Source organism: Stigmatopora argus, chromosome 5 (genome assembly GCF_051989625.1).
Source record: "Stigmatopora argus isolate UIUO_Sarg chromosome 5, RoL_Sarg_1.0, whole genome shotgun sequence".
Taxonomy (NCBI): domain Eukaryota; kingdom Metazoa; phylum Chordata; class Actinopteri; order Syngnathiformes; family Syngnathidae; genus Stigmatopora; species Stigmatopora argus.
In genome coordinates this window covers 14,100,251-14,116,468 of record NC_135391.1, presented here as the reverse complement: position 1 = coordinate 14,116,468, position 16,218 = coordinate 14,100,251, and the positions used below count along the sequence as shown (strand labels likewise).

At 37.9% G+C, this 16,218-nt stretch overlaps 1 protein-coding gene across 1 annotated transcript; it reads right to left on the bottom strand.

The window, feature by feature from the left end:
• Positions 1-775: 775 nt before the first annotated feature.
• On the bottom strand, positions 776-15,664 carry LOC144074875 (integrin alpha-2-like). The gene is made up of 30 exons (XM_077601516.1): positions 15,524-15,664; positions 13,791-13,914; positions 13,446-13,555; positions 13,242-13,333; positions 12,718-12,832; positions 12,513-12,640; positions 12,247-12,395; positions 12,016-12,166; positions 11,769-11,934; positions 11,605-11,681; positions 10,065-10,203; positions 9,836-9,981; positions 9,604-9,747; positions 8,067-8,270; positions 7,862-7,992; positions 7,626-7,789; positions 7,402-7,553; positions 7,092-7,202; positions 5,732-5,817; positions 5,441-5,582; positions 5,219-5,302; positions 5,068-5,144; positions 4,563-4,646; positions 4,380-4,482; positions 4,195-4,305; positions 3,974-4,084; positions 3,774-3,887; positions 3,604-3,693; positions 3,403-3,519; positions 776-2,181 (listed from the first exon to the last, which is right to left on the bottom strand). The coding sequence occupies exons 1-30, from the start codon at positions 15,570-15,572 to the stop codon at positions 2,113-2,115; spliced, it is 3,540 nt and encodes a 1,179-aa protein (XP_077457642.1). The 5' UTR covers positions 15,573-15,664; the 3' UTR covers positions 776-2,112.
• Between the last annotated feature and the right edge of the window lie 554 nt (positions 15,665-16,218).

Genomic DNA, 16,218 nt, shown 5'->3' with positions numbered 1-16,218 from the left:
CCTCATTATGTTTTTATAGAGATAAAAGAGATGTGCAATTGATTTCAATTGGGGAGTGCTAGCAGGGAATGATATTGTTTCTTGCAAAAAGGTAATGATTTGTTGTTTATTTGTTGAAATGGTGTTCGTTCTCACTGACATTTATTCATCTTCTTGTAAAAAAATCACTTAATTTTAATGTTGGCCATCAGCTATGAGTAGCTCAAAAATATCGGGTGTCTATCTCCATCAATGTCATCTAATAAGTGAATTGAATTGAATTATTGAATTATCACATTTTTAAAGAATCAGTAATGAACCAATAGTGCTCCCTAGTGGCGAATAGGGGTCCATGACAATACAATATTTTCCGATTTTATAGTGTGACACCCCACTGGATTTAATACGATATAAATTACACAATTACCACAATTTCATTTCAACTAAAGAATACAGACATTTGAATGAAAACCATTGAAATGAAAACTTGAATATTTTCAAGATAACAATGATAATCAATGTTTTGGTTCCTCTGTCACATTATGGCTACCAGGTGCTTCTCATTTGATTCCCAGCTAAGACAATTTGATGTAAAGTTATTTTTTTAAGGAAACCCCAACATTATGAATGCCGAAGTTTTATTGCCATGATAGGGATTGATTAATTTATTATTTCATAGATTGCTGTCTGATTTTGGGAGTAGAGTAGCTATTCTTTTACACTGCTCTAATAACACATTCAATAATTAATTTTCTTTGACAGTTGCAATGAAACGCAGCCAGTGATGAACATCCTGGCAAATTGGATATATTTATTCTATAATCTGGGTCTTTTCTGTACAATAAAAAGAAATGTTGTGTTGTTAGTCGCCGTACATAAACAATATTCGTGCCGCATTCTGGATTAAAATGAAGTCATCTGTAAAAATTCAACGCCATTTCACAACACAAAGGCATCTGACAATAAAAACAAAGAAAAAGTGCAATCCATGGTAAATGAAGGTTGGTCATTATGCATTATTTTTGGATCGTATATGGAATATTCACATTGTAGCTGTACCAATCGTTCTCTCTTTTTGATGGTCAACAATATATACATATAAAACAAATGTATAGAAAATAGATCCTAATCCTTAAAAATATGGAGCAGAAAAATACACCATAACAGCATTTACAAGACAAGTGAATAGAAAACAATTCAAAACTTTTATCTATTATCAGTGGGTTAAACATATAAACATTATGATAAAGTCTAGTTCAACCAGCATTTCTTAGAATTAGCAAAAAAAGTGAATCAATATGATCACAGGGGAGTCTTAATTTATGATAATGATTATTTAAACTGACAGTCAGGAATATGTATTACAGAAGCTAGTGTAGCAATAGATTTAGACTTTGCTGCCCTCCTGTGGTCAAAGCGTGCCAATACATAATTTGACATCGACAGAACACGTTTGGCCAGCAATAATGATTTTTTTTTTTTAAATGGAGAACAAACAAACAAACAAAAAATCATGATATTCTTGTAATATGAACATCCAGATTTACATGACAATACAATCTCAAAAGAATTCATACATTATATTATATTAAAAAATACATTTATAAAAACATTCTAGATTCTGCTCCATTTTGCATTTCCTTTTCTGGTTTGTATATTTTTTTCCACTTTCCATATTGCTGGAATGTAGTCACACAGTTTGAAGCCATTCACCCTCATATTCACACCCATGGACCATTTAGAGTCTTCAGTGAATTTGTTGAGCATGCTTTTAAATTGTGGGATTAAGTACCCGTAGAAAACCCACAAAAGCACAGAAAAAGAAATGATTGCAAGACTTGAGTGTTATAAGCATTTTCTTTTTTGTTCTTCACTGAGACCTCGAAATTGTTGAGCATGCTTTTAAATTGTGGGATTAAGTACCCGTAGAAAACCCACAAAAGCACAGAAAAAGAAATGATTGCAGATTTTACCCCAAATCTGCTGACCAAAAGCAAGAAAAACCCTGAGTGTCAGTCCTGTCAGTAGTTTATATTTAACCAAATACTCTTGAGTGTGTTTTAAAAGTACCAGGGTGCCCACAAGACACGTACAGTGGAAATTGAAAGTGGGAGCTTGCTGTCGTGTGGTGTTTCACAACACCTCATCGTGTGCATCTGCATCCCTTTGAAGCTGCTGGTATTTCCGTTTGAAAAATCCAAACTAGAACAACAAAAAATAAATTCAGAAGAGCTTCTTGAATGATCTAATGCAAAAATAAAAAAATAAAAAATACATACAGAAGACCTCTCCGATCGGTATATCTCAAAATGTCGGGTTACCCATTAAGAAAGGATGACATTATTGTATTTTTCTGATTATTAATATTATATAGTTTTTTTTTAAGCTATCAGGTCGCAAACATTCACTATTTGGCGCTAAAAAAACCTAAATTGTCATGTTTTTTTGTGAGCATTAACACATTGAGTATACCATCAAAGTTCAACTACCAAGGTGATATTTTTGGGGGGGGTTAGTTAATTCATTTTTATGGGTATTTTTATTTGTAGTTTTAAAATAACCTTTAAAATGCCGTACTGAAGATGCCTGCTAAAGGCTGGTTTAAAAACCGAGACGCATAACGTTTGACTTTTCCTTTTGGGGGCGCAAAAGAAGATAAATGAGAAGCACTACATTAAACCAACAGAATGGACTGGACGACTATTGCCGTCAATGGCACGATGACATCACCAATTACTGACTAATCCAGCGGTGGCGAACAGGTTAGACATAAGAAAAATCATTAAAAATCCAATCCGCCTTGTTTTAATGGGCCCTGATGAATTTAAGTATGTTTTAAGAGAATAAAAATAAGTGAAACATGAAACGAGGCAAAGTGCCACATTATATACAAAAATGTTAAGAAGCAAAGAGCCACATGCAGCTCGATAGCCACCTGTTTGTCACTAATCTAACAACCACTTCTTAGACCAGGGGTGTCCGACTCGGGTTGGTTCGCGGGCCGCTTTAACGTCAACTTGATTTCACGTGGGCCGGACAGTTTTATATATAATATTTAGATTTTTTTAAAATAAATGGATTAAAAGAACTGGATTAAAACCCCTGAATATTCAGTTTTTTATAGATCTAAAACAATGTTTATTTTAGCTTTTTTAAATATATTTTTAGATTTTACAAAATGATTTTTGAACTAAAAACACAGTAAAAAATGATTAAAAAATTACAATTAATGATTTAAAAGGGGGAAAATCAGGAAACTTAATATACATCTATACTCTTCATTCTAATTTGATCCTAAAACAGAAAGTCGGCACTCATGATTTACTTTCCCGGGCCACACAAAATGATGCAGCGGGCCAGATTTGGCCCCTGGGCCGCCACTTTGACACATGTGTCTTAGACAAAGTATGGAGACGAGCTCACCTTCCACAGCAGTGCAACAGCCACGCCCAACAACGCTAGTCCACCAATTACGCTGCCGACAATCACTCCTACTGGAACGTCCCCCTTCGCTCCTGGTTTGCTTACTGTGACCACTACCTGCAAAACATCAAAATATGTCAAAACATAAAAGTCTTCTTTGGTCCATCTTGAATTACAAAACACAAAAGCACGTGGCTTCACCGGCAGTTCTTTGAGCCCGATTATAAATAAATCAGGGTTGGAACTCTCAACATCCGCAGTGGAGATCAGCTCAGTGGTCTGATAGGTCGCCTGAACAAATGCACACACAGTGAGCTTTAAAATGGCCGCCATGACATTTCGTGTTAGAACTCATTCTATCCAGCCAATACCGTAATGAACGTGCCACTCCAAATCCTTGTTTTCACTTTGACGTAGTAGTCGGTCATGACTTCGGCGTCTTTCAGGAGACATTTGATACGCTCGCACTTTGCGCTTTGGCAATCCTGCAATCAAAAGAAATGATCAATGGCCCCAAAAAAAAGGAAACTCAAATTGAAGTTATGTGATGAAGTTTTGAAACATAACCAACCAGCTTGTCGATGCCTCGGAGACTCTCCTCAGTGAAAGTCGCTTGATATTTCTTGACGCCGATACTCAGAGGGTCCACCAGGCCACGGGAATCACAGCTGAGAGAACCACCCTGAGGAGAACAGTTATCTGGCAACCCGCGGGAAAATAGTGCTTGGATGGGAATGAAAACAAAGTGATGCACTTTGGACATGTATCGCAGTCAATAGCAGAACCACTCACAATTTGTGTCTCGATGCTGGTGAGATAAAGGACAGGATTTCCTCCTTTGGTGCTGATTGGTAAAGCGATCGTCAGATAAAGGAGGCTTACTGGAAAGTTGCCTGTTGAAACCTGAATAAAGTTAAAGCAGTGAACAAGTCGTCATTTAAAAATGATCATTGCTCAACTATATTAATTCATGGCACCTTCACAGTGAAGTTAAACTCCGGTCCAATGTCATCCAATGTTTTTACTACTGTTGCTGGTGCAGTGGTTGAATTTGCTACATAGAAGTTGATGTTTGATTTCCTGCATTAAAAAAATATGAGGTTAATTAAAAAAAGTTTCCCTTTTATGAATATTGGTTTGCATTTAGTGCAACAATTCACCTGGATAAAACAATGCCTGCGTCGTATTGAAGAGGAATGGTGATGTCAGCTTTGTTGTCTGCGGGGTTGTACTCTTTACTGTCACTGCAGGGCAGGCAAATAACAATGAATTTAAAGAGGTTTTATTTTGAGTTTTTAGTTTTATCTGTCCATTTGCGTTCAAGATAACTCACAAACGACTGAAGTGATTCTAATAATACCTGCAGGATATATTCGTAATTTAAAATGGAGGGGCGAAATTTTCAAAAAGCCTTTTTTGGGGATGTGTTTGTGTTTAAGATAACTCAAGAATGAATAAAGGGATGGTTGTATTATAAATCTGGACGATGCAACAACATTTTAAGGCCGTGACTTCAAAGTTCAGATGTTTCGAAAAGCAAATTCATGATAATTTGTTTAGTACTTAAATGGAGTGTTCATTCTACTAAACATGGCAAACCTTTTAATTTATCTGCTTTGGCTAAAATCTCTCTCAAAGTGCCACTCCAGTTCATGATTAGTTTACCTTTTCGCCTCAAACTTGACCTTGGCTTGATTTAGCGGATGGTTGCGGTTGTATTCAAAATTGAGTTGGAATTTTATCTGTGGAAAAAAGTAATATGAATGTGAATGAATGCAGACCAGAACATAAAAGGAAAAAGGCTTTTGTCATTCACCATTTGGTCTTTTTTCAAGGCCGGGTAGCCCACTTGGCAAACAACTGTTTGCTCTTGCGTTGAGGTGCATTTGACTCCCTCTGTCTGTCAAAGAGTCATTCCATGAAATAAATGTGTAGTCCTTCTACATTTTTCAGGTCAAAAATGTTTAGTTCGATAAATTGTATGTAGACTTCCATTATAAATGCCATTCAACCATATACAAAAGATATGATAACTTACGGGAGGAAACACAGAGGAGTAGAAAAGGTTGCCTGAATATGTGGCCAAGACTTGAGTGTTATAAGCATTTTCTTTTTTGTTCTTCACTGTGACCTCGATTGACAGCTCCCGCTTGTTGGCGCTGACTAGAAAAGGAGCCGAGCTGCAACAAATATATTCAAATGATTATAGAATTCAGTCAAAGCCATTCCCAGAGTTTTGCTCTGTGTATTCACACATGACTTTACATTGTAAAGTTTACAATGATGTAGTAAAATCTGTGAGATAAAGTAGGAAGCCAGTTGATCTTACCTGGAACCTTTAGTGTCAGTCTTCACACTCAACATTAGATCACTGACACATACCTCATCAGAGCCACAGTCTTTAGTGAAGGGTATCTGAAAAACACCAAAATGTGTGAACTCCACGGATTGGGCATCTATTGCAGTCAATGGGTGATAATTGGATTGGATTGGATAACTTTATTCATCCCGTCGTTTGGTCGACCGGACGTTTGGTTGACCGGACGTTTGGTCGAACGGACGTTTGGTCGAACGGACATTTGGTAGAGCGGACGTTTGGTCGCTGGGTTTGCACGCTGTCAAATTATGAGTTTACTGTTGAGATTTTGATATTAGATATTTAGATATTAAACTCACTCTATCTCTCATGATTATAATTTTGAGAGCTGGTTTCAACAGTAACAACCCGGCGATCAAACGTCCATTCTACCAAATGTCCGTTCTACCAAACGTCCGTTCTACCGAACGTCCATTCTACCAAACGTCCGGTCGACCAAACGTCTGGTCGACCAAACGTCCGGTCGACCAAACATCCGGTCGACCCAACGTCCAGGGACCAAACGTCCAGGGACCAAACGTCTTTCGACGAAACGTCCGAGTACCGTAATAAGTAAGTTGATAAATATATAAATAAATGAGCTGACATAAGTTTGAATGTGAATAGCAAATTCTAATTGAAGGCCACATCCCCGTTCATAAGATGGCGAGTACGTTTTTGGACCCACGTGATGTCAATGTGCCATTATTTCTCTTTAAAAGCTGAAAAAAATTTCCATTGAGTAATACAAGTTTTCAATTTAATAGTATTCAATTTGGTTTAATTCATTTTTAAATCACAAAAAGCTGTCATTTGAAAAAGGAGTGTGTAGACTTTTGTTTAGTTTAATTGAGTGCACCGTAAAAATAACCCAAAAAATCCTCCCCTACGGATTTGGAGGTGAGCTTTTTTAAAAGAAATTTGATGGCAATGTTCCATCAATATTTTTTGGGGTACAATTTCAATAAATAGGGATCTGTGTGAGTCTTGGTCGTTCATTTTTCAATACTCTGACACGAGTCTCTCATTTAACCAGTGTGTAAAAGTCAGTGAAAGTGGGACTTTAAAACAAGAGTTAAAACGTGGTTCGCTTTACAGTTGCCTGTTATTAATATGACAGTAAACTTTTGACAGTTTCCCCATTTTGTTAACGGTACAATTGTGGTAAACAAATACTTTAGAAACACCGGAAAATATGAGTTTGTCATAAAATGTGAGCCCTTATGTGACTCAAGTGCTTGAAGACAGTAATCATCAGGTTATGTCATCTTCTTCGAGCACTTCCAAAACAACTATTAAACCAGAAGGAAAAAATGGCCATCCAGCTACTCACAAAGAATTCCCAGGCAGTTACAGAGAAAATGTCAAGGACTGGGTTGGCGTCTGCATTCTTCTGCTCAATTTCCACCTTCAGACTGAGCGAATTGACAAAATCTGGCGTCTCCTGATTGGAAAACAAACATAATGGAGGAATTAATTTCCACACAGAGCTAAATAAAAGTACAGAGGAAAAAAAGCAGAAGTTCCTGACACATGACGCCGGTTAGAAATGTTCCTATATAAATTTCTGAATGTCAATTATACTCTGCAGATTGTACCTTCTACCTGTATCTTTAAGTAATTTGAAAACAAATAAAAGATACCTGTACGTAGACTTGCAGGTCTTCACAGTGCTTACTAGATGATAACTTGGCGTCCCCCATAAGCAAACGCTCATTGTTTTTCATGAAAAGCCCTCTCGAGGTGACGCGCGAAGCCTGCAAATCGGCATCCAGAATCAACGTATAGGAGATATCTATAAAATACACAACACAATTTAGTCCATTAATACACTCAAAGTAAAAAAGAACTACTAGATTTAGTGTACCAATGGGTCCAACAGGATTTTTGGGCCTGAAAGTTGCACTGAAACAGAGGGCCATGTTGAAACATGTCATTTTGCGTCCACCAACGTCACAAGGTTTGCTGAGAATGTTGATCTTTTCAGGTTTGAAAGTAGCCGTGGCTGAAACTGAGGCCACTCCACGAGACCTGTAAAGCAACTGTATTTTACATTCTCACCCAACCGTGTCAATGGCAGTTCAAAAGTGAATTTTGACTGACCAGAGCTGGACCACTTTTCCATAAGACCCCACTGAGATATCAGCGAGCGTGTCATCATTTAAATCTGTGTAGCTGTCGAGGGACCTTCCAAAAAAATTAACCTGAGGATCCATTTTAGAGCCAAATATTCTCTGTAAAAGGACGAAACAACCAGTCATTATATGGAATTAGAAAATTTACAAAAATGAGATGATCTTGTCTGTACTTGTGAAAACTGCTTGTTTAATGTCTTCTCCCTGCCATTGTAGATGTAGATGACACCTCTTTCTTTGTCCTCTAGGGGTGCTCCCACCACAATGTCATTGAAACCGTCAAGGTCCAAATCGGGAGCAGCCGACATTGCCATCCCAAAACGCGCGTTCTCGGTTGGAGGGGAGCCTTTGAGGAATCCTTGCTCGTTCAGGATACCCTTTGGGTTAGAACCACGTAGATAACATTAATGAATGGGCTAATATATACATATATTTTGAAAATATGTTTTATTTAATCTCCTTGTGTCCTGCTTGTGGCTGGCAATCAATTCAGGGTATACCCTGCCTACTGTTAGTTGTTGGATGAGATAGGCTCCAGCACCCCCGCAAACCTCGTGAGGATGAGGGCCTTGTAAAATGAATGTATGAATGAATATGTATGATATTTTTTTGTATCTATTAATTTTTTTGTCCTATTAAAAAATATATACTTTTATTCTATTTAGAGTCCGTCTACTGTACTTTTTGGATTGAGTATCAGTTGCATTTTTGTGAGGGTAATGTTTCATTTTCTCAGTAAACCAAGAACAAACATACGTTAGAGTAACAATACTAAAATGGAGGCTGAATAGGCATCTGTTAACAGTTTTTCAGATAACTATAGCATAAAAACAACCTAACAGGTTGTTGGTGGTCAGAGAAAAACGTTCTAGGGCCAGCCAAACAATGAAAAAATGTGCGGTTTATAGTCCAGAGAATACAGTAGTTCAAAATGGCGAAAAAAATCTTCATGAAGTTACACGATATGAACAGAAAATGATCAGAAAATGCCCCAAATTAAGAGGAAGACCTGGAAATGCTCTAAATTAATCAATAAGTGAGCCGTAATTTCCCACAAATCAACAGCAATTGACCTACATGAGTTTACCAACCAACATTGCAAAGCATTCTCGTGCAAATTTTTCCAGAAATTGCATTTTCTAGTTCTGTGCTGATTAGTAATGCCACTCCATTGCAGAGCACACGTTGACAAAAAAATCATTCAATATTAAAATGTTCATTCATTATATTCTACACAGCTTATCTTCAAGAGGTCTAAAAACATATTACAATAATTAACATTTGACATAATTTGATAACATTAGGTTATTTTGGAATTGCTAATTTTGCTCCGTTTTGACATTTAAAAAAGATAAATCAAATGTTAGTTTTATTTTATCTTGTTAAATAATTAAGTATCCATCCATCCATACGTACTACAATATAGATTGTTAATTTATTCAATAAATGATTTGAAAAAACATTTTACCAACTCAAAAGTTACTTTTTTTAACTAATACTTTTTCAAACACTCAAATAAATCATAAATACTAAGAAATATATTTTTATTATCATCAACAGTTGACAGAATCAGAATTGGCTGAATTTCTTAATTTATTGGCCACTGTTGACAGCAATAGACGTCCAATCCATTGGCTGCGAGTCCTACCAGTCAAAATGGATTGGACATCTATTGTCATCAGTGGCAGTCGATAAGCAAATACTTGTTACCTTGGTGACGGTGAAGAGATAAACACGGCCTTGCTCCCTCTTCTGCTCGCTCATAAACATAGGCGCGGCAACCAGCAGCAGGTCCGTCACCCCGTCTTTGTCCACATCCAGCGAACAGAGGACGCTGCCAAAATAAGCTCCAATCTAGATGAGGACAAACCTCTGCTGCTCACTGACGTCTGACTTCAAAATCATTGGCGTCCTTTTTTTGGGTTCTGGTCAATTGCACTACCTGCTTCCCTCGCTCCGAATCAATGATAGCTAATTGCTTCTGTGCGTTGAACCTGTAGACGATGACTTGTCCCGAGTGGTTGGAGCGAGGCGCACCGGCCACAAAATATTCCGTGCTGCCATCACTAAGAGTGCTGACAGAGTAACCTTCAAGTCAACCAAAATAATCTATCAGAAAAAATACTACATGTATGCCGTGGTCCACTTGAGAAGAATGCAATGTTTAATACCTAATAAGGAGCTGTGGTTTCTATCTTGAAGTGTTCCCTCAAAGGCTGAGACGGGAAGAACGTCTACTTTGGAGCCCTTTTGGTGGACGACGGTCCCGGCCCAACCATAAGCTCCCACTGCTCCCAGCATCATCATATCCTGTAAGAGCAATGGTGAAATGGCTTTTTAATTGCAGTTTATGAAAATCAGAGGATGTGTAGTGATCTACATTTAGTGTTAATGGGATAGACAACAACTTTATCATGTGCATCGCAGCAAAATAACCTTGTTTAATAAACTAAATACAGAATTGTATGTGTCAAAGTGAAGAAAAACAACAATAAAAGCCACCATTTCCAAAAAGCGGCCAACTGTCACGTGTTTGATCAGTGACCTATGTTTGACAGTACTCGGACGTTTCGTCAAAAGACGTTTGGTCCCCGGACGTTTGGTCGACCGGACGTTTGGTCGACCGGACGTTTGGTAGAACGGACGTTTGGTAGAATGGATGTTTGGAAGAACGGACGTTTGGTAGAACGCACGTTTGGTCGCCGGGTTGTTACTGTTGAAACCAGCTCTCAAAATTCTAATCATGAGAGAGAGAGAAAGTGAGTTTAATATCTAAATATCTAATATCAAAATATCAACACTAAACTCTCTGTCATAATTTGACAGCGAGCGAACCCGGCGACCAAACGTCCGTTCTACCAAACGTCCGGTCGACCAAACGTCCGGGGACCAAACGTCCGAGGGACCAAACGTCTCTCGACGAAACGTCCGGTCACGATATTTGACGCTCATAATACTCGAGAACACATGTATCTACTTGTACTACAATGTAAATGAGAATTGTTGTTTTTTTATTCATCCCAAATAAGAGTATATACAGCATTCAAAACCAATTGTAGAATAAATAGTATTATGTGGCTATAATTGATGTCACAGAATGCTAGCGCGAGAGCCAGTGATTTTTTTTGTATTTAAACATTATATTCTCCACTATTAGAGGTTTACTAAAATAGCGATTTGGATGCTTAACTTTTTCATGTACACATATTTTGGAAAGGGGTCTGGAACTTAAAGCTCAAGGGCTAATTGCAGCACTAGGGACAATATTATTGCGGCTCCGATTTGACATCCAATTGTAGTATTAGGGTTGCATGAACATAATTAAAAATGATTTAAAAAAATAAATTAATTAATTGAAGGATCCATTTTAATTTAAAGGGTGATAAGTAAAAAGATTGATATTAAAAACAACCCAAATTTAAAAAATACATGCATAATACAAAGTAATTCTAATATAAAAGTCATTTTTAAAGTTATATTAAAACAAAAATTTGATGTGAAAATTTAAGAAAATATATTGTATAAAACTCTTGTGGGAGGAGTAGCTGATTTGAAAATTAAGTTCCTACTTTTCCTAACTACCACGACACACACCGTGGCCTGCACCGACAACAAATTATTTAAGCTAAAGATAACTTTTAAATGGACGTCCACTGTAGTACCAATGTCCCTGAAAAAGTTAAATACTTTTAGTAACAGTCTTTGATGTACCTTTTTGGTGGAATAGTGAGCGCTGAAGCCCACTTGGGACATTTCCATTTTAAAATTGTCACCGCCCTTTCCCGTGCCTGTAGTAAACAAACACCGGAAACAACAAGAAGGGATGACATGTAGCTTAGAAGAATATCAATAATGATGCCAAAAGCAATTCATACCTTCAATGTTAAAGATGCGGTTCCCCAGCGTTCCTGCAATGTTGGACAGGGCAGCTTCCTCAGATACATTGAAGAAATAATTCGCTGTGGGCGCGCTGGCAATGGATTTGATTTCTTTGATGAGATTTTCAGTGTCGATGTTGTTTCTGGTATAGTAGCCAAGCACCTGAGTAGAATGGGATGATATCGTTCATTATACCGGATAATGCGGATGCATAAAAACGTGTTGGCGAGGGTCAACACTCACAGCAATACCGAATCGTGTGATCCCTTGCTTTTCACAGTCAGCGATGACTGTATCTCTAAAGGCTTGGTCATGCGACTCGCCGTCAGTGACCACCACCATCACTTTGGATGCACTTGGGCGGGCTCCATGAATTGGATTGAAACCCCACTGACTTTAAGTGTGGATATAAAAAAAGATATCAGATGCACACCAGGATTTTTTTTATGGACACAAATGAACAGCAATACCTACGTGGCATATTGAATGGCATGGAATGTGTTGGTAGAGGAACCTTGCATTTGTTTGAGTTTGGACGTAGCTGTCAAAAGTTCCGCTCTGGTTTTGTACTTATTCAGTGGGAATTCAAACTTGGCATTAACAGCATACTGAATGACACTGACCTGGCGAAACACACAATATGATGAGATTTGGGTTTTTTCTCTTTGAGCTTTGCAGCAAAACAAATTCTGCAAATGTTTAGCGGCGACTTGTGAGCAACACCGGTAAGATGCTGTCACCTGGGTGTTTTGGGGTCCGATTTCGAGGGTTGGTAAGAGTTTCTCGATGAACTCCTTCATTGGAGGCCAGGGGTAGATGCTATTTGAGCCGTCCAGTACGATCACAATGTCCATTGGCCCTCCACAAGCTGGAAAATCAAAGAACCACAATTGATTTGACTACATATTTAAGTCCAATGACAACATTTCTATCAGTGATGCTCACTCTGAACAGCAGGCGCGAAGGCAGGTTGAGGCTTGAAGAGGGGGCTCAGTCTTGAGCATATCCCAGGGTAGAAATTTTGATCACCACATTTCTGTGCCCAAAGGGGGCCACACACCTGCACCGCAATACAAGATTGAGTACTATTACAAAAATCCATCATATACAATTGTTTTTTTTCCCTTGGAGATGGGGAATTTTTAAGTTTTATCTAATTTGAGTTCAGTTTTTAACTTGAACTATGAAAATAACAATTTTTCAACATTACTCTCATGCATTGAGATGTAACTCTATATGTGATGAAAATGCTGAAAAATATGTATATAAATAATAATCTATTAAAGTTAAATTAAAGTGTCCACTAGCTCATGCAGTGTGCAAGTTACGTCTTTGGTCTTGTATTTCAACCACTTCCTCTTTGATAGTCTCATATCAGCTTTATTTTTAATCAGCTGGTAGCCTAGTTCCTGTTATTTTCAAAATAGCATTCTTTTCCTCCATAAAAAATTCTATTCGCAGACGCATACCATCAAACCATTGACTGCAGGCATGCGCGTCAGGGTCATGCCGAGAGACATGTTGACGTTGATGTTCGTCACGTCTGGGATATTAACGGAATCTGCGGGGATATTTGAAAACTTTCTTTCAGAATGAAGCTCATTTTATTGCCATGCATTTGTTCAAAGCAGCAACCGCTAGGCACAAAGGTTGCAGCGGAAGCCACACCTCACCTTCAAGGTTGAGCTTGTCGCAGTTTGTTCTGGATCCTGACACTGGACACCTGTATAAATCCCCCTTCCTGTTCTCAGCATAACCACTCCAAGGAGCGCCAACCAGAAGCCTACACACAACAAAAATGTTTATCTTTTTCGTGCTCGTCACTTGTGTTAAATACAAACACACACACACACACACACACATGGACGGATGCAGTAAACATTGTTTGCGTCAGCTTTCCCAGACAGGGTAAATGAAAACAGCCCACTCCAGACGATGAATCACTGTGCAACGAGGACCACTCTTCCACTAACTAGATGAAATCTTCACTCAACAACACTTTTAGAAATGATCATTACCATTTTCCTTCATGGTTGGCGGCTTGTTGGACTGTGTAGCCAAACTCCTCAACAGGTGATCCACTGAAAATTTTGGCCCCTGCAGTGCCGACGTTGAAGGAGTGCGAGATGCTGATTCTGTCAGCTGGTGAAAGACAGATATATAAATATGGTTAGCTTGTAGAAAAAGGTAACCTGTACAGTTCCATGAAGATAGTCGTAACTCAAAACGTACATACGCATTTCTAATCACATTTTCCAATATAAATAAAGGGAATTGTTTGTCTACATGTGTTGCTGCACCATTGCAGGAAATAAACAGCAAGCATTCGGCCTCTTTTAATAAGAATGGTTGACTAAATGTCAAACTGTAGCAGATATTGAGGCATGGTGAGTATATTATTAACCCATTGGCTTCCTTTGACGACACTAGATGTCCAATGCATTTTGATTGTGAGGTTGGCAGTGAATGGTCGCTGTTAGCCCTGTGGATTTGACGTCTAGTGTGGTTAATAGGATTGAAAGATGAGGATTCGAAGCCTCAGTCCTTCCAGTTTGAATTAATTGAACGTCTAGCTTTCGTAAATAAAAACAAACAAACAAACAAACAAACAAATCAACTTCCAACAAGTGTTTTGGAGGCCATAAGCAGTGAGTATTTCTGTCTTAAATGTCATTTCATTTTATTATTATTTTTATTGTGATTTTATTTCATTTATTAATTAGAAAATTTGTTTGCATATTCGCCCCGGGCTTGTGTGGCTTTTCTGCGGGTACTCCACTTTTCTCCCACGTTTCAAAAACATGTTTGGTAGGCTGGTTGAGCACTCTAAATTGCCCCTAGGCATGAGCATGGTTGTCCGTCTGTTGTCCCCTGTGATTGGCTGACCACAGATTCAGGGTGTCCCCCATTTGGTGTCCATTGTTCGCTCGGATAGGATAAGTGGTATGGAAAATGAATGAATTATACAAAAAAATAATGATTGATAATCTTTTAAAATGACATCAATGTAATTAATACCTGGTTCCACATATGTGCATATCACATTTTGGGACGCCACTTGTTTACCAAATGTTAATATTCTAGTTTACATGACACAAAATGTAATCTCCATAGTATATATCCACACCTGATCTATATGATGTTGGATTTCCCCCCTTTTTAAATTATGAAAAATAGTCCCTTGCCCTAAAAAGGGTTAAATAGAGCAGAGAGCTTTCCTGAGCCGATATATTCTAACACTGAATGTGCAAAACACTTTGTGATGCCACATGCCGTACTATCACACCGAGGACACCAAGTTGAAATGAAGGCTTATGAAATATACATCAGTGGCTGCTGAGATAGAGGAAATAATGTGAAGATATAGTACTTTAAAAGACTTATTTTGTCAAGAAATAACAACAATATCTTTTCCCCACCATGGACACTTTGGACTTCAACCATAAACTTATCCCCTAAGGACCTGGAATCTATCAAAGCTACACAAGCCCGTACAGGCACCGCACTTTAGGAATGCGAACGTACACTAGCACAACCACGCCCGTTAACTCCTGAAACACCAACTTAACCTAAAATGACAGTTTGAACATGTCAATTTGTTTGCTTCTTAGCAGAAACATGGACATCACAGCAAATTTCCATTCTGCAAATGTTTTTTTTTGTGGCATGCCAATAACTTTCAATGAGCTGAGACTTTGGGGCATGCACATCCAAATAAAAGGAAGTTGAAGGAAAATTGTTTAATACTCACTAATGACAATCAGCACAAAGACGACGAGGCTCCTCCAAAAATACTCCATGGTGAGCTTTATTCCATTTGACTGGGGGACTTCAATGCAGGCACAATAGACACTCAGCTCTGACGCGCGTTTCCTACGCCAGAAGCTGCGCTTCTTCCTCTTGAGCGTGCGTGAGTGTGCGTGCTTGGCTGTCTGTGTGGTAACTTTGACTCAGGTAATTTGTTTGCCTGATGTCTGAATGGGAACACTGGAAGAGGAAATATATAATTTAGGAAACAGTTGGGAGGATCAGTCAGAATCAATAGTTAATGAACATTGTAATCCTTTTTTTTTTAAATCAAACTTCTAAAATAGTTTAGTTTTTAACTTTATTAACCCTTCGCACTGTGGTCAAATGAATTAGATTGCCGTAAATGGCAGTCAAAGGTTTAACCTTTATGAGGTCACAATAGTTTTAAAACTAAAAAAAAACAACTACAACACAATTGCCAGGGCAAAATACACACTTATAAATTTATATCTTCCTTTTTCTTTTTTTCAATTTATCACAACTTGTTTTATTTTTTTTCTAATTAGTAAATTGTTTTTAGAATTATTGAAATAATTGTTTTACTCAAGGTATAATTTAATTTGCATTTACTCTCAATGCAATTGTTGTTGTTTTTTTTCCCAAAATTGAACATTCAACTGATTCATTCACTTACTT